Source organism: Oncorhynchus kisutch, linkage group LG5 (genome assembly GCF_002021735.2).
Source record: "Oncorhynchus kisutch isolate 150728-3 linkage group LG5, Okis_V2, whole genome shotgun sequence".
Lineage (NCBI taxonomy): Eukaryota > Metazoa > Chordata > Actinopteri > Salmoniformes > Salmonidae > Oncorhynchus > Oncorhynchus kisutch.
This window is the reverse complement of record NC_034178.2, coordinates 38,471,972-38,494,683: the sequence shown is the minus strand read 5'-3', so window position 1 is coordinate 38,494,683 and position 22,712 is coordinate 38,471,972. Positions and strand designations below refer to the sequence as shown.

The window sequence follows — 22,712 nt, the reverse complement described above, 5'->3', positions numbered from 1 at the left end:
CATGTACAAATGACCTCGAACAAACCTGTACCCCCGCACATTGACTCCGTACCTGTACCCCCTGTATAGCCTCGTTATTGTTATATTATCGTGTTACTTCTTATTTTATTTAGTAAATATTTTCTTAACTCTATTTCTTGAACTGCATTGTAGGCTTGTAAGTAAACATTTCACGGTAACGTCTACATCTGACAAATACAAATTGATTTGATTAACAGGAGCAATTAGGGTTAAGTGCATTGCTCAATGACACATCTACAAATTTGTCACCTAGTAGGCTTGGGGATTCAAACCAGCAACCTTTTGGTTAATGGCCCAACGCTCTTAACTGCAAGGCTACCTGGCCAGCGTCCTGTGTGTGTGGCAACTGAATGGTTAATCCTGGACAGACAAAAGCCTGGATGATGACTTAAGACATCCTGAAGAGCTCACTACACCTTCTTCCATTGAACCCAGTATGGCTGACATGTGGACCCCCTCTTTAAAGGCCACCATCGTCCTATTATTCCGGCTGCCTACTTCTCAGCCCACCCTCTCCATTCAACAATGATCAATAGCTATCCATTCCATTATCTATGATATAATATGATTGCCGTTAGCACAGTACCTTGGTAGTCACACTCATCTATTGTTCTGCCTCCATAGTGCCCTTCACACCACCCACACTCTCTCTCCATCTCACAATGGTCATATTTTTTGCAGTATTCATTCTGGTCCTCTTTCCTGCTTGGATTAAAGGGTTTTCAATCCCACACTAAACACTGTGCTTTTCTGTGACAGGTGCCTATTCATCTAATAACCCTGGAAGGTGGATGGATTTTCCAGGGGTTTAAAGTAAGGCTGATTTCACAGCACACTTTTACCATTTCAACCCATTGGAATTTAATGGGAAGCAAGCCTCAAATCAAAGCCTCAAAAAGGTGTTAAAAGTTGACACTGCACCTCAAGTCACCTCTCAGACATAGAGAAAGGAGTGAAACAGAGAAATCTCCATCAGTGAAAGTGTTAGTGTTAAGACAAATGTCGGGTAAAGGACATGAGATGAAGCTCTTATCTCACCTGGCAGGCGTTGTAGAGGAGCTGGTGCTCAAACTTCTTGATGCCCAGGATGGACTGGAACATCTCGTAGAGCTGGTCCTTACTGAGGATGAGCTCTGAGGCTGCACTGGCTGTCATCCGCTGCTGGTGCTTCCTAGGGTCATCCTCTCCGCGGTAGATTGTGTCAAACTTGGCCATCCAGGAGCTGAGCACTGTCTCCTTACTTAGGCCGTCGATCTCCGGCAGGCTACGGACACGCTTCTCAATGTGCTTCTTGAAAACCTCCCGCGAGTCACTGGCCGAGCAGCCTCCGCTCTGGACCATCCGGGACACACGGTCACTCTTCAGGAATATCTGTGGTCACAGTTAAGAGCATAGAGGGGGGATTAAGCACGTGGTTCAAGTATTAAAAAGGCAGAAAGAACATACAGGAAGAACATACAGTTTGGTTGTGAGGTTGGGATGAATTGTATTTGAACTCAATTTCTGAATTGGAAATTGCCCATTATTTTCTGGGAGACATTCTCCTCTGCATCTGCGTAAAGAAGCCCTGGTGGCAGCCTGACACGTCTTTGCTTCTGGAGGGAAGTGAAACGTCTAAAGTACTGCTTCTCTCTTTGAGGATTTGCTGCAGCTCGGTCTTTCTGTCTTCATGATGAAGGTGCAGAGGAAAATAAATGATAGTAGTTTCAATAAAATCTGGCATTGTTGTGCTTATCTGTTCAATCCCAAACTGCACATTTATTTTCCCACAATTCTCACGAAGCAATTTTTCCATGCCAAAGGGTGTGGGTTAGGGAAAGAGAAATGTGTCTGGCTGACTCAGATGTTGGCCCTCTCTCTACCATGCAGCATGCTTATGGTTCACGGTGACAGGCTCCCTGTTCCCAAACAGTGCCTAACGCAGGGTGAAGACTGAGGGCCATCGCCTCTGAGGCTGGATGGACATACAGATACACAGACATGTATCGTCCTCGGGCACTTGCAACTTTTCTGAAACAGCAGCAGTGCTCTCAGTGGGCCAAAAAGAAGGGAACAATGCACAAATGGGAGTGTTGAAAATAAAACTGCTGATATAGAAAATAAAATTGAAATGTTGGCTATAATTTTTTGTCTTAATTTAGCTTAATCCTAAATTCTGCCAAGGAAGAGCACCCCATGTCTCCTCCAGGCTCTAAGGCATGTGGGGATGTGGGGAGTGTGTAAGCATCCAGAACACAGTCAGTAAGAGCATTGGGCTTTAATTGAATTGGAAAACCAGCTTTAGCTGGGTGTTGAGTAATGAAGCATTTCAATTCACTAATTTAGGCTTATTGAAGTGTTGTATCAATTAATTCTGTCGGCAGAGTAAATCTCATTCAGTTTTGTCTCATTTTCTGTAACGGTTTGGAAGCTTTGAGACAGTGTTTCAAACCTCGTTCTTCTGTGATTTCAGAGTTGTCAAGGCAGACATATTGAACGGGATGGCTAGTCATACCCTCTTGTATTTTTTTGTTGTTGTACTTTTCACCCCTTTTTCTCCCCAATTTCATGTTATCCAATTGGTAGTTACAGTTATGGCCCATCGCTGCAACTCCTGTAGAGACTCGGGAGAGGCGAAGGTCGAGAGCCATGCGACCACTGAAACACGACCCTGCCAAGCCGCACTGCTTCTTGACACACTGCTCGCTTAACCCGGAAGCCAGCCGCACCAATGTGTCGGAGGAAACACTATACAACTGGCGACCGAAGCCAGAGTGAATGCGCCCGGCCCACCACAAGGAGTCGCTAGAGTGCGTTGGGACAAGGACATCCCGGCCGGCCACTCGGGAGGCCCCGGATAGGCATACTCAAAGCTACTTTTCTGGAGCACAAGATGTCCATGGATTCAGCTTAGCACCTCACATAGCCTTTGTCTGAACTATTAATATTTTAGAGGCCTATTTTGGGAAGTCCAATTCATTTGAATCTGTCAGATGCAGGAGGAAAACATTAATAAGACTGCCTGAGGGAAGCAGCTGTCTGTGTGTTCCACATCATTTACCAGACCAAAGGTCTCCTCAAACATCCAGACGATTTGGTTCGTCTGCAGAGGACTATTTAAAACTGCAGAAAAATCATTGGTGAATACAAATCAACAGATAACACAATCCAAATACTTAAACATACTGTATTCCGTACAGACCCCCCCCCCCCCCCCCACACACACACACACAGAGAGAGAGAGAGAGAGAGAGAGAGTAGGGCCTCACATCATAGTAGCTCTGGACTGCATTGATGAAGGCCTCGTCTGCCACTATCTGGGTGTCACCACTGAGGAAAGCCTGGAAACGCTCCTTCACTGTCTGTAACTGCTGCTTACTGATCTGAGAGAGGAGACAGACAGACAGACAGACAGACAGACAGACAGACAGACAGACAGACAGACAGACAGACAGACAGACAGACAGACAGACAGACAGACAGACAGACAGACAGACAGACAGACAGACAGACAGACAGACAGACAGACAGACAGACAGACAGACAGACAGACAGACAGACAGACAATATAGAGGGAAACAACAGTGTAATAGGAATCATGGTAACATTACGTTAGCTCACAGGTTTCATATTACTTCACTTAAAACATTTATTGTCAGTCCCCTTATAAAATGAATAAGTTTATATCAATGTTGAATATACAGTAAAAAAAATTAAGTTGTCTTTCTTCACTTAACACAACTCCTCTTTTTGGATCCTCTTTGCATGCATAGATCTTTCTTCTTCAGTGCTAAATTGAAACTGCCCTGCGCAGCCTCAGTCCCAGCACTCATATCTCAGTCCTCCCATTACCAATTACACATTTCCTGGTTCTCATCTCATGCCGTTTTTAACATCCGGGTTGTTCCATCAATTCGGTGCTTTTTAAGATGTGTAACTTTGTAAGAAAAAAAACTTCAGATTTTACCAAATGGTTACATTCAGTCATAAAGGGCACATAGGCAACTTAATAAAAAACATATTTTCCATATCAAGAAGGTAAATAAATAAAAATCATACTATAGTAAATGCCTGTTAAAGTGCCAAATAAAGTAGCAGGGTTGACGATTGCATCTTAAATCAAACAAAAATCCCCTTGTGACAGTGGAAATGGAAGCACATTTCTAGTCTGTCCAGATGTAGGTAACAGGGTTGACGTGTTATGCTTCACCCGCTTAGGTTTCTACCACAAAACACCAGAATATTGCCAAAAAAGAGTAGAACCAGCTCACCTGCTTTAACACTATGATTTGACTATTAGATGTTTATTTTCAAAAATGTTTATAAAGGAATAGTTTAACCACATTAAAACGAGATTTCAGTTCACTTAACATTGTTGAACTTAATTAAAATAAGGGACAGTTTTTTTTTTACCTTAAAAGGAATCACTAATAACATAAATAAGTGGTGGAAAAAGTACCCAATTGTAATACTTGGGTAAAAATAAAGATACACTAATAGAAAATGACTCAAGTAAAAGTGAAAGTCACCCAGTAAAATACTGCTTGAGTAAGAGTCTAATTTTTTTTTTTTAATATACTCATATTTAAGTATCAAAAGTAAAAGTATAAATAATTTCCTTATATTAAGCAAACCAGATGTGGCCATTTTATTTTTATTTACGGATAGCCAGGAGGACACTCAGACATCATTTACAAAACGAAGCGTGTCTTTAGTGAGTCCGCCAGATCAGAGGCAGTAGGGAAGACCAGGGATGTTCACTTGATAAGTGCATGAATTTGACCATTTTCCTGTCCTGCTATAAGCATTCAAAATGTAAAGAGTACTTTTGGGTGTCAGGGAAAATGTATGGCGTAAAAAGTACATCATTTTCATTAGGAATGTAGTGAAGTAAAAGTTGTAAAAAATATAAATAGTCAAGTAAGGTACAGATACCCACCAAAAATACTTAAGTAGAACTTTAAGTATTTTTTGTTATATACTTTACACCACTGCATCAAATAAATAATCATCTTCAGAAATGTCTTTGTCAAAGCAACAAAATATCTAGGTCTTTACAATCATTGTGAAAACTTGGGAGAAATTTGGGGGTTAAAATCATCCTGTGTCATAGGATTTCAAATGCAGAATCTTGCCACATTAGCAAGTGTTTTATTCATATAAAAAAATAGGATTTATTGAATTCTCCATGTGGTCTATATTGAAGGGCACTTAATTGAACAGGCTTTTAAAATGCAATATTGCTGCAAAATTTCTACTTGAAATATCAAAAGGGATACAAAGGTTACTCATTTCATGGAACGACCCATCCACATCTTTATTTGTAAACTTCACAGTGCTTTTAAGACAAAAAAATGCCACCTTAATTCGGGATTTACAGCCCTCGCCAACATTTAAAAAACTGGGGTCTCTTAACTGACAGTAACAATGAGGAGTTTTTTTGCATAAAAATGTATTAGTGGTGCAATCGCTGAATGGAAAAAAACTATTATCCCACGGCAACAGGACTGATATATAGGCTATAAATAAATGATTGGGCATTAAAGATGTTCAAACATAGATAGGAAATTAGTTTGGACTGATGCTGCCACAGTAATACTGCGCAAGTCACTTGTGCAAATGTACACTCAGCGGACAGTTTATTAGTTACACCACCCCGTTCATGAAAATGGTTCATTCCTACAGACAAACAGTGAGTCATGTGAACGTGGCTTGCTATATAAAGCAGGCAGACAGGCATAGAGGCATACAGTTACTGTTATATTGAACATTAGAATGGGCAAAACGAGTGACCTAAGCGACTATGAGAGTGGCATGATCGTTGGTGCCAGGCGCGCCAGTTCCAGTATCTCAGAAACGGCTGGCCTCCTGAGCTTATCACACACGACAGTGTCTAGAGTTTACCGAGAAGGGTGCGACAAACAAAAAACATCCAGTCAGCAGCAGTCCTTTGGGCAAAAACAGCTCATTGATGAGAGGTCCAAGGACCGTTCATGGCAAGAATCTTGCAAGCTAACAGACAGGCCACAAACAAGCAAATAACAGTGCAGTACAACAGGGAGTGCATAACGGCATTGGGGAACGCACAACTCATCGGTCGGTGTCACGGATGGGCTAAAGAAGCAGACGACCACATCGGGATCCACGCCTATTAGCTAAAAACAAGAAGAAGTGGCTCCAGTGAGAAAGCGATCACCAACACCGAACAACTGAGGAGTGGAAAAACATCACCTGGTCTGATGAATCCCGATTCCTGTTGCGTCATGCTGATGGTAGTCAGGATTTGGCGTAAGCAGCATGAGTCCATGGCCCCATCCTGCCTGTTGTCAACGGTACAGGCCGGTGGCGGTGGTGTAATGGTGTGGGGAGCATTTTCCTGGCACACGTTAGGTCCTTTGATACCAATTGAGCAACGTTTCCATACCCAAAATAATTCAGGCTGTTCTGGAGTCAAATGGGGGGTCCGAACAGGTACTTGATGGGTGTACCTAATAAACTGTCCAGTCTCTCTCCATCCCAAGCTAAACACACAGGCTGGTAGTAGCAGAGATAGACAAGCGAGCAGGTCTAACTGGGAGGATAGAGAAAGTGATGCAGCATAGACGAGGTGACATGAGGCAGTACAGCCATAATTAAACTTTTAGGTCCTATCTAGGAATGTGATGTTGACTGAGGATAATCACCCAAACGACGTCCATCATTTATCAAAGTCTTTACCACACAGTCGCAACATGTTTAGAGGAAGAGAGGCGAGGGTAGCCAACCGTTCTGTCATCATTTTGGCAAGGAACAAGATACTGTAACTCATTCAAATGTATTATCAATGCTCCCTTCGTGTGGTCTCTCTCCTTTGTCCTCTACACAAGACAAACAAACAGGCAATAAGTAGAGCAGATTGGCCCCGCCCCGATCAGAAATAATGAGGGAGCAGTGTGTCTCGGTTTCTCTTCTGTCCATGACACTAATGTCTAAAGCCACGCCCACCAACCCACCCCTGGACCTCCTCCCCCATCTGTCCCCTCCCACAGCTGTCCCAAGTTACTTTTACCGTGGTCACCATTTCACAGGCAACTCCAGGAAGCCATGTAGTGATTACCCTTGATGGGGTCAAGGTTCAGAGTTCAACATGACCATTCCACTACTAGCCTCTCTGCCGAGGGCTATACTAAAACCCTGAAATGAGGGTGATGATTAAAAGTACTCTGTACAGTAGCCATCCTCATTTATTCACCATCCAACATGTAGAGAATCTCAACAGTTTTCTGAGATCTAGTGAGCTCTACTCACACACTCCAAATAAAACCTATTATCAATATGAGTTCAGATTTAGATAAGCTACCAAAGAAAGGGTTAAAGTTAGCTCATATAAATATATGTAGCCTCAGAAACAAAGTTAATGAGATGAGTAATTTGCTCATCTTAGATAATATTAATATATTAGCAATTTCTGAGACTTACTTAGACAGCACCGTTGAGACAGGAATGTCTGCAGGGGAGGTGTTACTGAATATATTCAGAGGGATATTCCTGTAAAGGTCAGAGAGGATCTCATGACAAATTAAGTGGATGTCGTCTACCATAGTGCCATTCACTTTATCACAGGTGACCGTTTTAATACTCACCACTGTATCCTCTATTAAAAGGTTGGCTGGTACTCAATAAAGTCCTGTAGATCCCTTCATTACCCTTTTATGTTTACAAAGCTCTACTACACAAGCTACCAACTTGCATAATTTTTTTGCTGAAGTATAAAAGAATGCGCTACCAAACCCGCTCGCAGGGTTGGTTAACTCTTGAGGTCCCTCTGGTCTTGACCAATTTAGGTAAATCCTCCTTTTGTCACACCCTGATCTGTTTCAGCTGTCTTTGTGCTTGTCTCCACCCCCTCCAGATGTCACCCGTCTTCTTAATTTTCCCCAGTGTATTTCTACCTGTGTTCTCTGTTTGTCTGTTGCCAGTTTGTTTTGTTTTGTCAAGCCTACCAGTGTTTTTCTCCGCGCTCCTTTCTGTCTCTAGTTTCTGTTTTCCAGCTTTTCCGTTTTTTGACCATTCTGCCTTGCTTGATGCTGAGCCTGTCTGTCTGACCTATGAGTACCTTTCGGACTCTGCTCTGGACCTCTGACCTCTGCAACCTTGACATGTTGCTTGCCTGCACCCCTGTTTTTGTAATACACTTTTGTTACTTCGAAACTGTCTGGGTCTTCTCCTGAGCCTTGACACCTTTAGTTTTATTGCCCCCCATTGCTGGATTAACCTGCAAAATTCCTTGCGTCTTGATTCTCTGGTGCCACTAGGGCCATTCAGGACTCTGGTGTTAAATTAATTAATTGAGGATTGTAGTTATTTTGATTAATTGTAAATGGTTTAATTGTTGAAATTGTAATATTGTAAACCTAGTAGTTTATTTGTATCTTTATTCTTCTTATTTTATTTGGAATGTTAATTTTCTTTGACTGTGATAATGTGGGCACTCAGGGCACCATTGCGAATGAGACCCTGGTCTCAATTGGGCTTCCCTGAATAAAAGTTTTAAAAATAAGTGCTGTGGTTACAGGTTGACCTGCCTCATCGGAAGCCTCTTCTTTTAGGGTAATGCTATAGGCCACCAAGTGCAAACTGTCAGTATCTGGAGTATATGTGTCTGATGTTAGATACTAATAGAGAAACATTTTCTTGGTGACCTGAACATTGACTGGATATCATCTAGTTCTCCTCTCAAGAGAAAGCTTCTTACTGTGATTAATGCCTGTAACATGACCCAGGTTATAACTCAACCAGCTACAGTGTATAACAATAGTGTTGGATCTGTGACATCCACTTGTATTGATCATATCTTCACGAATAGACATTTTATGGTTCAAAGAAATTATGCAAAAAAAGTGTCAAACAAGTCAGTCTGCTCAGCTGATTGGTTGACTTACTGTCAATTGAGACATTTTGTGACTAAACTTCATTTTTTAAAACTAATGATATTATCAAAACAAGATAATTTGTGGAAAAAATGGTTATCCATCAATAAAGATAAGCCACCAGGTAAAGACAACCTTGATGGGAAACTATTGTGAATGGCAGCAGACTATATTGCCACCCCTATTTGCATTGTATTTAACCAAAGCCTAAAGGAGTCTGTGTGTCCACAGGCGTGGAAGGAAGCTAAAGTAATTCCACTACCTAAAATTAGTAAAGCACCCTTTGTTGGCTCTAACAGCTGCTGCCTGTTCTTAGTAAACTGATGGAGCAAATTGTGTTTGAACCAATACAAATCAAATCAAACTTTGACACATGCGCCGAATACAATGCTATTTTTCAAAGAACAAGTTAACTACGGACTTTCAGCATGCATATAAGAAAGGCCACTAAATGTGTACTGCACTGACTCAGATGTCTGATGATTGACTAAAATAAATGGATAACAAGATGATAGTTGGAGCTGTATTGTTAGATTTCAGTGTAGCATTTTATGTTTACTGATCATAATTTGTATGGCTTTATATCACCTGCCATCACATGGTTGGAGAGTTACTTATCCAATAGAACCCAGAGAGTGTTCTTCAATGGAAGCTTCTCTAACATCAGATATGTACAGTGTGGTATCCCTCAGGGCAGTTGCCTTGGACTGTTACTCTTCTCTATATCTACAAATATTTGTCACTTGTCTTAAAATAAGATAATATGAATATGTATGCTGATGATTTCACACTCTACACATCAGCACCTACAACCAGTGAGCTCACTGAAACTCTTAGCAAGGAGTTACAGTCAGTGTCAGAAGGGTTCATTAACAATAAACTGGTCTTAAATACATCTAAAAACAAAAGTATTGTAATTGGTTCAAAACATTCTCTTAGGCCTAAGCCTCAACTGGAGTTGTACTTTGTCATGTATTTGTACATTTATGTGGACCCCAGGAAGAGTAGCTGCTGCATGTGCATGTGCAGTAGCTAATGGGGATCCTAATAAACTAAACGAAACACCCATCATCAGCTGTGGATCCTCACCCTTCCCAACCCCATTCACCTCTCTGCCAAGTACTGATAAATAGCCCATATTTGGATGAGAAAGATGTCTCAGCAGACCAGCTGGGCCACAGGGTTTAATGAAGACTGAACGCCAGCCAACCTCTCACCTCCAGATGCCTGTCGCAATCAGACCCATATAGTTCATCAGACAGTGGAGCAGACACGGAGTAGACAGCATGTCTGGGGTGAACTACAGTATCACATACTCTCCTGGCACAATATACAGTCACAGAAGGTGTGACTTAAGCAGCACAACAGAGAACTTCACAATAACTCATCAACCCATCCATCCATCCTGGAACACTCTCGCTTCCTCTCACACCTCTAACCTGTCCTCATCCCTCTACTCTCTCCTCCACTTACACTCTGGTGTGAGTGAACGGAGGATGATCAGTAGCCATTCGTTTTATAGACCCAGTGTGAGGCCACAGTAAAGACCAGATATTGGTAGTACGGCCTCAGTTGATCCTGTAGGCAGCTGTATACTGTCCTTTCGCCTCATTCTCTTTACCTATATGCACCTGACTGTGGGTTAAATTATCTGTAGCACCAGTAATCCTTAAAAAATGCTTAATCCACTCTAGCTCTGCTCTCAACACACAAAGGAGAGCTGGAGGCTAAGCTGTATACCAGAAAATAGCAACACTTACACACTGACAATCAAATAAGCACATTCAACATCTATACCCTGATAAAACACAGCCCCCCATGCCGATGTGTGAAACATGGTGAGAGGCAGTAAACAATATGTCCACCGTATTATTACTTCCATATTACACTGGTTTAAGAAAAAGGCAGACACACATACAAATGTAACATGACTGCTACGCAAATAATCTATAGTCCAGCTGCTAAATTCTAGGAATCATCCACTCCATTAAGAGGAATCAGGGGAAATATGTCCTGCCAGGGCTTGGGCTTGGGGTAGGTGTCGGGGGGAGGGGCAGATGTGCATTCGGGTTTCGGAGTTGATGTGAAATAGTTGTCCAAACACACTTTAATCAATTCAGATCCTTGACTGCTGACTCCATACCCCACAGATATCAGAGGACTGAATTTGGAAGATTCTGAGGGCAAGTATTTTCCTCCATATCACCTTCACCTATGTAGTGCTTTCAGATCCAGGTTTACTATGGTAATTGTGGGTGTATTTGGAACATAGGTAATTGTGACCCTCCTGGTTCAAGTGTACACTACAAAGATAACATGTCATTGTTTTCTCTTAAGAGATATCTCATTCACTCACAACAAGAGTGGGTGAGAATTAGGCGCTATAATGGTATGTGTGTCTACAGTTTCCATACTGCACGGTCCGTCTCAAGAGTGAATTCCCGCAGGAATCGCATGTGCTTAATGAAGCATTAAATTGTATTGGTTGACATTGGAATCCAACAACCTTGGGCCTACATTTACTAAACGCTTGCACCCGTGCAATGTTCACTACTCCCATTTTCAGAGTGGAGTAAAAGACAAAACGAAGCTAAAGACATTGAACAGTCTTTATTTCTTTATTTAAGTCAGTGACCTCTAATTAAATTAACTGCAAAGTCAGTACAACAAATCAGGCACATGCCTGTGTGTAAATATTTGTAATATTTTTAAGATTGGCACTTTGTACATAAATAGATGGGTGTGTCTGTGTAATATGCTCTTCCTCCTAAGACAGTGAGGGAAAACCCTTGGGGTTCACTATAGATGCCTATCAGACTGAGAGGCCGGCCGGCCATGGCAGCAGTCCAGAAACTACACACACCAACACACTAATACCAGGGAATTACTAAGGAAAAGGTCAGTGTTCTGACTGGAGTTTGGCACACTGCGTCAGTTTTTACACATGCCTCTTCTGCCAGCCTTTTATTCATGAACAGACACAGAGCAAACAGGCATACTCCAAACATTAGATGACCAGGAAGAGAACACTCCATATTCCAAACCCTTGGGTACAGTATATATGTGCATGAGATCATGTTGCTATTTGACATTTGACGCTGTGTTCTCACCTTTAGATTACAGTTTTTTCCAACTGCTTAGAAACGTCTTTCAAAACTGTCTCCTTTTTTTCAAAACTCTACACACAATTCCCACAACTGCGCACACAAAATGCAAAATGCCTCACATCTCCTTCAAAATGTAACACTGCATTCAAAATGCCATAAACACATGTCAGAATGAAGCATTTGCATCAAATGGCAAACACTGCTTTCATAATACTACATTTTTGGATATACCATGTAAACACTGTTGTTCTAAATCTAAAGCTCTTTGGTCTTTCATAGGCTTATATCTACATTTCAATACAATGTTCTACAGTGAAAGTAATCGGCTGAGAGGGGTAACAAGTACACTGTAAACACCAATGCAATGTAGAAACAGAAAATATTTATTAGGCCAAACATTACTGTTGTATACAGTAGCATACAACAAAACCATAAACATAAGTAAACCAAAAGTATATTCTTTAGAATACAGTAAAGAACACAATTGTGTGTGTGGCGTCACAAGGGGGCAGTACAGGAATTGGTAGGGGGGGGGGTGGGCAGTCACTAGTGCTAAGCTACGCTTCATCTCTTCTCCGGCCTGAGTCTGGCCACGATACTTCGTCCACATCACAAGATAGGTTTTCTCTTGCCAAACATCAAGGGAAGAATCTCCTAGCATGGCGTATCCAACCTTGGACAGAGGCAACCTCTATGTCCCCACATAGACCATATTTATAATTGCAGTCTCTTGTACATCTGTAAACAAGCGTCCTCGTCCTCCATGATGTCTTTGCCTTTCCACTTTGTACAGAATTCAAACACAGTATGTGTTCAGCATAGGAACTGTAAACAATCTACAAAAAAATGTAGCACAGCATGAAACCAACCTTATTCATTCAATGCAGTGCAGTAAATGGATGGCTTAGAGTTACAAATGTTTATGCAATACTATGAAGTCATACGTATTTTACAGTACATTACTGTAATGCTAAAATAGTCATTAGATAGTTGCATACCTGTTCTCATTTCTGAAGGTTCGAATTATGGATGCCACTGTAAATCGACTCAAATTGGGCTGGACTCTCAGTCCAGCTTCTCTCATGGTCAAACCGTGGTTGATCACATGATCAACAAATTTTGCCCTAATCTCATTAGAGATGCCTCTCCTTCCTTCTCTTCTTTGCCCTCGTCCTCTTCCTCTCCCTCCTACTCCTCTTGCTCTCTGTCCATTGTTGGCATCCATTGTTCAAAACAGGTAATCTGACCTTTGACCTATTTATAGGCCTATACTACAGTAAAGCAGTGATTGGTTAGTGATCAGTTAAGCTATTAGTGGTTGCACATGTGTGGAGTGTGTGTGTGTGTGATCTGGTGAATAAGTGTAGCATTTTGATTGGTTGTGTTTGGAAAAGGAAAGCAAGTCACTTCCTGTTAGATTTTTGTGTTTTAGGTTGAGAATTGTATGTAGTATTTTGAAAAAAGTGTTTTATGCAATTGACAACTGAGTCAAAGGCTGAGAAATAGCTTATGGTTTTTCACATTTGGTGTGTAGTTTTGCACTTTGAGTGAGAGGTTTCAAAAATCGTGTGACATGAAAAGATTTTGTGTGTAAGCAGTTGGAAAAAACTGTAATAGCAAAGTCATAATTCCCCAAATATTTTATATAATACAATAAAGAAATGTAGTCATCTCCCTTCCCAAAGTGTATAAGCAACTCAGAGAGTTTAGACTGTGTTCCACTTACAAATAAACACCAGTGGTTCAACAAGGTAACTTAGTCTCTTCTCATTAACTAAAGTCCTCTCCCATGTTTTACTGTCCACTACAATCCATTCATGAAGCAGCACCATTGGCCCTAAGCCCCCAAGCCAGCTAACATCAGGCTGAGGGTTTATGTAATGCACCACTTTAATGGCATGAATCTAATCATCTCTGGCACAGGATGGAATATTCCCTTGAATGATTGTTTTACTGAGCCAGCTGGTCACAACCAGCACTGACTCGTGAAAAGGCTCTTTACAGGTTCACGGTGCAAATATGACATTATGTGTGTGTATAGTACTCTCATCAATGTAATGTAGGATGTATTATGGATGTTTTGTACAGACATGAACTGTATATTGTACATACTTAAATGCGGATTAAGTCATGTTTTTTCAGTGGGTGTGTGTGTGTTTGTTTGTGTTCATAAGAGTTTAAGCATGGTCTGTATGTCTGTGCCTGGCACGTGCCTTGTATCGCTTAAGTGAGCATGTCCTGTGTATGCATTATTGTTCATCTAACGTTACAGTACATTTCCTCCCATCATTAGCACCCCGAGCGTGGCCAGAAGACAATGCTCACAGACCCAGAAGCCCACTGGGCCTGCATGTGCGTGGGTTGTGACTGACGGACCCCCACTGAAACAGAGTCCCCATTAGTTGTGTGTGCGTATGTGTGCATATGTGTGTGTGTGCGCATACATACGAGCATATTGTGTGTGTGTGTGTGTGTGTGTGTGTGTGTGTGTGTGTGTGTGTGTGTGTGTGTGTGTGTGTGTGTGTGTGTGTGTGTGTGTGTGTGTGTGTGTGTGTGTGTGTGTGTGTGTGTGTGTTTGTGTGTGTGTGTGTGTGTCTGAGGTACAATCCTCTTTTCATGTCTCCGGGAGCCGGGCTGTGTTTACTCCCACACAGAGGGCTCTGTATGGGGGTGGACACATGACAAAGAGTCCTGGTCCTCTAGGAAACTGGACCAATGCTGATAATTCCCTAGGCTGTCATTTAAGAAGTTAGTCTCTATTTCTCTCCCTATCACAGCTTTTCAGAGTTCTTTTACCCTGGGCCCGGTTTCCCAAAAGTCTCTTAAGGTTAAGTTAATCGTTAGAATAAGATCCTATGGTTCTAAGATTAATTTAGCCTTAAGATGCCTTTTGGGAAACAGGGCCCTGGTCTCTCTGATGATCATTGCCACATCTTAATGTCTCTGTTGCCTACAGAACTACATTTGGTACCCAAACAGGCTCCAGCTTACAATATTTTAAATGCATGCATTTTCACATTACCTCACAAACAAGAATATACACTACAGGGTGCAATTCCTTATAATACAGCTGAAGTGGGAAGTTTACATAAGGTTAGGTTGGAGTCATTAAAACTCGTTTTTCAACCACTCCACAAATGTATTGTAAACAAACTATAGTTTTGGCAAGTCGGTTAGAACATCTACTTTGTGCATGACACAAGTCATTTTTCCAACAATTGTTAACAGACAGATTATTTCACTTATAATTCACGGTATCACAAATCCGGTGGGGCAGATGTTTACATACACTAAGTTGACTGTGACTTTAAACAGCTTGGACAATTCCAGAAAATGAGGTCATGGCTTTAGAAGCTTCTGATAGGCTAATTGACATAATTTGAGTCAATTGGAGGTGTACCTGTGGATGTATTTCAAGGCCTACCTTCAAACTCAGTGCCTCTTTGCTTGACATCATGGGAAAATCAAAAGAAATCAGCCAAGACCTTAGAAAAAAAATCTGGTTCATCCTTGGGAGCAATTTCCAACGCCTGAAGGTACCACGTTCATCTGTACAAACAATAGTACGCAAGTATAAACACCATGGGACCAAGCAGCCGTCATACCGCTCAGGAAGGAGACGCATTCTGTCTCCTAGAGATGGACGTAAAAGTGCAAATCAATCCCAGAACAACAGCAAAGGACCTTGTGAAGATTCTGGAGGAAACAAAAGTATCTATATCCACAGTAAAACGAGTCCTATATCAACATAACCTGAAAGGCCGCTCAGTAGGGAAGAAGAAACGTCTCCAAAACCGCCATTAAAAAGCCAGACTACGGTTTGCAACTGTACATGGGGACAAAGATCGTACTTGTTGGAGAAATGTCCTCTGGTCTGATGAAACAAAAATAGAACTGTTTGGCCATAATGACCATCGTTATGTTTGGAGGAAAAAGGGGGAGGGCTGCAAGCCGAAGAACACCATTACAACCGTGAAGCACGGGGGTGGCAGCATCTGGTTGTGGGGGTTCTTTGCTGCAGGAGGGACTGGAGCACATCACAAAATAGATGGCTTCATGAGGAAATAAGAATTTGTTCTTAACTGACTTGCCTAGTTAAATAAAGGTAAAATAAATAAATAAATGTGGCTCTATTGAAGCCACATCTCAAGACATCAGTCAGGAAGTTAAAGCTTGGTCGCAAATGGGTCTTCCAAATGGGCAATGACCCCAAGCATACTTCCAAAGTTGTGGAAAAATGGCTTAAGGACAACAAAGTCAATGTCTTGGAGTGGCCATCACAAAGCTCTGACCTCAATCCTATAGAAAATGTGTGGGCAGAACTGAAAAAGCGTGTGTGAGCAAGGAGGCCTACAAACCTGACTCGGTTACATCAGCTCTGTGAGGAGGAATGGGCCAAAATTCACCCAACTTATTGTGGGACGCTTGTGGAAGGCTACCCAAAATGTTTAACCCAAGTTAAACGATTTAAAGGCAATCCTACCAAATACTAATTAAGTGTTTGTAAACGTCTGACCCACTGGGAATGTGATGAAAGAAATAAAAGCGAAAATAAGTAATTCTCTCTACTTTTATTCTGACATTTCACATTCTTAAAATAAATTGGTGATCCTAATTTACCTAAAACAGGGAATTTGTACTAGGATTAAATGTCAGGAATTGTGGAAAAACTGAGTTTAAATGTATTTGGCTAAGATGTATGTAAACTTCCGACTTCAACTGTACCAAGTAACGTAGCAACCTCTTTAAGAAATCTTCCTCTCTCTTACTGATAGTCAATGTACTACAGTTAGTGTTAACAGTGGTGCCAGGCGGTCGATCAAGGCAGCACCCCGCACCTCTCTGATTCAGAGGGGTTGGGTTAAATGCAGAAGACACATTTCAGTTGAAGGCATTCAGTTGTACAACTGACTAGGTACCCCCCCCCCCCCCTTTCTGTATGGAATGGCATCTGTGGTAATGAAACTTGGTTTGGCGCTGACACACAGAGTTAACTAGATGTGTGAGCGAATGAGAGTGAGAGAGAGAGAGAGAGAGAGAGAGAGAGAGAGAGAGAGAGAGAGAGAGAGAGAGGAAGAGTGTGAAAGAGGAAGAGAGCCAGTGGCATGTATTCATGGATGCCAAGGGAAACCAGACTTCCCCAAAAACTTGACCAAGAAAAAAATACATAAAATCTATCAAATTATTTGTCTTTCGTCTCTGTGTTTCATAATTTTCCTTCAATTCGTAAGAGGTTGAATGTATCTCACTGGAGAAAGCATCTCTGCGAATAAAACAGCATCCCTCTGTCTCTGTATGTGTAGGCCATCTGATGCTGTCTGATCATAAAGAGTATGACATTGTTGCAGCCTTGAAGGCAAGGGAAGCCAGCAAGCATTTGGCCTCCCTTGATAAAAAAATAAATAAAATAATAGCCAATCAGTGTTGCGCTTAACTGAGTGAGCTTAACTGTGAATGGTCCTGGTGCACCAAAAAAAAGTGCCTAGGGAAGCAAGTTTGGATTTGGCTTCACTCCAATCACATCACATTGAGATCATACGTCATTGACAAAAACAACTTGAATTGCTGCATCTCGATGTGTTGTTGTCCTCCAGTGGCTGGCTAACTAGCTAGCTAAAATTAGAAAATGTGGAAGGCTAATGTTAACTAGCTAACATTGCCCATGAAAGGAAGTTAGGCTAGTGAGCAAGCACTTAATCCAGGTAGCCTAGGACAACAAAAAATAAAAGTGTGTACTGTATGACAGTACATGCAATATTACATTACATGCAATACTCTTTGTGGTCTTCACCAGACAGAGGTTGCTCTGCGGTTTTGTGATGAAACAAAGGTGTGGTTGAATATATTCTGCCACTGTGATATCTTATTGTCTCTGCCTTAGGCCTATATATCACAGTGTCAAGGCATATGAACTAACAGGTTATAGAGCAAACAAAGCAATTATCACAAAGCTTTGGTTGTAATATGGATGTTTTTTCTGGCTTGGCTTCACCAGTGATTTTACCCGCACACCACTACTGGAGAGAGGAGAAAGCAGTGGACATGTCAACTTGGGGCCTGGTGTTAGTGGAGGCCATCTCTATGCCTGCCATCTGTGAGCTACAAAAACATAACTCAGTCAAGAGTGTTCACGCTGCAACATATTTCACCTATCATATATGACGCTGTTTCTGCAGCCACTATGGCTACCCACTGGGAGAACTGGGACATGGAAAGGAGGGAGATGATAGATGATGGATGATGTAGCCCAGGGCTGCCCAACCCTCTTCCTGGAGATCTACTGTCCTGTGGGTTTTCGGTCCAACCCTAATTTAGCATATCTGATTCAGCTAGTTAAGGTCTTGTTGAGCAGCTAATTAGTAGAATCAGGTGTGTTAAATTAGGGTTGGACTGAAAACCCACAGGATGGTAGATCTCCAGGAAGAGGGTTGGGCAGCCCTGATGTAGCGTCTATGTTTTTATTTATTTATTTTATTTCACCTTTATTTAACCAGGTAGGCTAGTTGAGAACAAGTTCTAATTTGCAACTGCGACCTGGCCAAGATAAAGCAAAGCAGTGTGACACAGACAACAACACATGTTCCGCTCTTCCGTCATACAGCAGATACCAAGCCTGTTGATCTCTCTCTCTCTCTCTCTCTCTCTCTCTCTCTCTGGGCAACGTTAATTAGTGTTTTTCGGCAGTTGGTGAGGTCTGAAATAGCTCTGAATCATTCAAAGGGGGTCGGCCATTACAAATCAAGGAACATATCTCCCTAATCACCATCAGGGAAAAAGCCATCACCATTCCAGCTTCCAATGGAGTGTATTTAATGTGTGACTACTGAGCATATTGGTCAGGAAAACAGTCTCAGAGAAGAGAGAGGGCACCAGGAGGGCAACCATATCTCTCTCTCTTTCGTCGTCCACACATCACTCTCTCTCCTCTCCTCTTACATAGAGGGCAGGGCACAAAGACAGGCTCTCCCCGGCAGTTGCATAATGTCCGTAAGACATCAAATGGATGTGTAATCCCAGATTACTGACAGCCAACAAAGGAGCGCAAGTGCTCATCTGTGCACGTGCACACCCACCCACCCACACACAAACAGGCCTGCACATAAAAGCAGAGGTACGTGAATGCTCAGCAGCAACATCATGTGGCTTTATTAAGGGACATGCACTAACACAAGCACAAAAGAAGGGAAGAAACAAACACAGACATGTCTAATCCCCTATTCTCTCTCCTATTTTCTTTTACTCTTGCCTTTTTGAAAGGAAGCTGCCATTTTAAAATGAATATTTGCCACAAATAAAATAAATCATTCATAAAAATAGTTTTCTATTGTAGAGGTTATAGGTAATCCTCTAGAGTAATCCCACTAGATACACCGAATAATATCAATCTGGATAATTGGGTAATATTTGGTTGAGACGTTGATCAATGATCACCAACTCTGAAATACCGCCAAAAGTTAGTTGAGTTTCCAATGTGCTATCACTATGCTTTCAACCATTTAAAACCACAGCAAAGTTCAAATGGGAATACAATGTCAGATATATTTTATTTATACAACCGTTTTATGTGTTATCACTGTGCTTCATCTAATAGCAGAAGCAAATGACCTGGATTACCAGTTGAGATAATATTTAAAGTACATGGTGCAAGTGATCAATGCCGTTTGAGATGCAGTGCATATTATTACAGCAATTGTGAAGATCTCCACAGATCTGCAACAACCTATGCATGCTATCTTGAACATGCTTTATATGATTAAATAAGAAGAAATGTATAGGCCTAGTTACAGTAACCTCAAAATATGGCCATGGATGTGTTACTCATTTTAAGGTTGAATGTTACAATAGTTTGTAAGATAGCCTTAACTTTAGGTAATTTACTATATTGCAAAAGTTGACAATTGCAACCAAATATCAACGTTTAAAGCAGATGTATCTTCAGCTTGGATAGTTCCATCTGAGCCACTGGCATTAATCCCATTCTCTACTTTTATTTTTGTTTGCGTTGGAGATGTCAATCCAACATACTGTTTCATTTGTAAACCTGTCAACAAGTTAATAGGCTATTTATTGTATTTCAAAAGTGATGTTGAATTGTGTTTGGTTGTCAACTCAACCAAATATCAAAATTGTAAAGGCTGTCTTTGCAAATAAGAATTTGTTCTTGCCTAGTTAAATAAAGATTACATTTAAAAAAAATAAAAAATAAACATTTGAAGAAGATTTATCTTCTGCCTTAACAGTTCCATCTGTGCCATTTACTTTGTCTGGCTTTTGTTCCAGTTTGACGACATATTCATTATTTATATAGTGGATCCACATCTCCATCTAAACCAACATTTTGGTTTAGATGGAAGTTAAAGTTAAAGAATAGGACTAAATCAATTTACACTTTAAATACACTTTAAATAACAATACTTTAAACAAAAAAATAACACTTTAAACAACCAAGATTTTTGGTTGAGATGGAGATGTGAATCCAACATATAAATAATGAATTTGTAGTCAAACTGGATTTAAAGCCAGACAAAGTCAGACTAAGCCAGACTAAGTGGAACAACTATCCAAGCATAGGATACATCTCCTTCAAATGTTGATATTGGGTTGTGTTGATCAACCAAACACAATTCAACATCATTAAATACCATTCAATTTGAAATGATCCAGAGCTTGAAACCCTAGACCTATTGAACTGTGAATCAGTGAATCTATTTAGTTTTTAAGAGGAGATCTCTCAACAATCATTCCCACGAGAGCACATTGGTAATAGTCACCGACAAATATCAGCAAATATCAGCAGAGCTTGGTTAAAACCCTGGATGGGAGACGAAAGGGAAGATGAAGATAGATAAACTCTCCAGTAAGAGGTGCTGCCCAGCCTATAGTTTTTTTTCTGATAGTGGGCATAATGTTGAAGGTCTGACGTTGTTTTAAAGATACAAATTAAACATATTTTATACAATGTTTGTCTATGTTGAAATTTGGTCAACATGGTGACATGGTGCTGTGGTTGAAATTTAACCCACCTGGAAAAGTTTACATTGTTGACTTTTTTCAAATCCTATGTATTTTCCACATAGATTCCATGTTACAATAAGTTGATTACATTGAAACAACGTTGAAATTACATTGAAACAACGTTGATTCAACCAGTTCGTGCCCAGTCGGATGGTTCCACCCCCCCAAAAAAATCAGAGCAGACTTGGTTGCGGCGAGAAACATTAGATTAGTTTATTGTAGCTTAGCCCTCTAGAGGGGGCACTTGTAAAAAACATTATTGTTCTTCCCCTTTTTTTAAATATATTTTTTACCCCTTTTTCGTGGTATCCAATTGGTAGTTACAGTCTTGTCTCATCACTGCAACTCCAGTACGGACTCAGGAGAGGCAAGGGTCGAGAGCCATGCGTCCCTCGAAACACATCCCAAACAAGCAGCACTGCTTCATGACACAATGCCCGCTTAACCAGGAAGCCAGCCGCACCAATGTGTCGGAGGAAACACTGTGCACCTGGCAACCGTGTCAGAGTGCACTGCACCCGGCCAGTCACAGGAGTCATTAGTGTGCGATGGGACAAGGACATCCCTGCAGGCCAAACTCTCCCCTAACTCGGACGACGCTGGGCCAATTGTGCGCCGCCCCATGGGTCTCCCGGTCATAGCCGGCTGCGACAGGGCCTGGACTCGAATCCAGAATCTCTAGTGGCATGGCTATAGCACTGCGATGCAGTGTCTTAGACCCCTGCACCACTCAGGAGGCTGCTCTTCCCTTTCTCGAAGTGATCACTGATCTAATGAGATAAGAAAATCAAGGATTCCACATCTTAGTTTTAGCCAATCCAGTCTGATTAATGATTACCTTTGAGGTAGAGACTGGGAGGCAGGAAGGATAAATCATGAAAGTAGTATTGGAACGGTGATTCCCCACAGCGGCACTCTCATCACAGCTCTCTCCCTCCAAAGTGCTTTGGGCCAGTGGGGAATCCATCTATGGTTCATTACCAGTGTGCCACTGGCTCACTCCCAGGTCCAACCCAGCTCTACCATGGCCATTTGTAACTACTATCGACAGGTTCTGTGAATGGAGGCTTTTACCTCTCAGCTAAAATTTGGATAATGTCCCAAAAATGGGATTGCCCACATAAAACAGCTCTGGCCACTTCCACAATTGTAATCCACTTATAAAGCGAGACATTGAAGTGTGGAAACATAAGAAACTCATTCACAGATAGATTAAGCACCACCTACAGAAAACATACCCTTTTAAAATGGTATTCAAGAATACCAACAACATAGAGAATGGAATAGTATGGCACATACATTAATAGTAGTTCAATAGTGTTTAAGAATACTAAAACACAGCTTGATGTCTGGTACCGCTGAGCTCGTGGCGGGGGGTTAGGCTGTTAGTCTTTGTACTAATTGACATGCTCATTCTGTGGGTGTCTCAGGCAGCACACCATTACAGCTGTAATTGATCAGGCTTTGTGTTCACAGTGACTCAATGCACTGATTAGTCTTATTAATATATGTTTGTGTACAGTACCAGTCAAAAGTTTGGATAAAGCTCCAGGTGACTACCTCGTGAAGCTGGTTGAGAGAATGTCAAAAGTGTGCAAAGCTGTCATCAAGGCAAAGGGTGGCTACCTTGAAGAATCTCAAACATAAAATATATTTTGATTTGTTGAAAACTTTTTGGGTT

The 22,712-nt window shown here is 41.4% G+C and overlaps 1 protein-coding gene across 18 annotated transcripts in view; it reads right to left on the bottom strand.

Moving 5' to 3' along the window:
* Positions 1–22,712, bottom strand: part of LOC109891016 (calcium-dependent secretion activator 1) — a 181,600-nt gene that overhangs the window by 134,846 nt on the left and 24,042 nt on the right. For all 18 annotated transcript variants that reach the window (XM_031825030.1, XM_020483253.2, XM_031825017.1 and 15 more), the window contains exons 2-3: positions 3,270–3,383; positions 1,060–1,392 (exon numbers count right to left, since the gene is read on the bottom strand). In XM_031825030.1, coding sequence (XP_031680890.1) covers positions 1,060–1,392; positions 3,270–3,383 — 447 coding nt within the window. The remainder of the gene's footprint in view (positions 1–1,059; positions 1,393–3,269; positions 3,384–22,712) is intronic.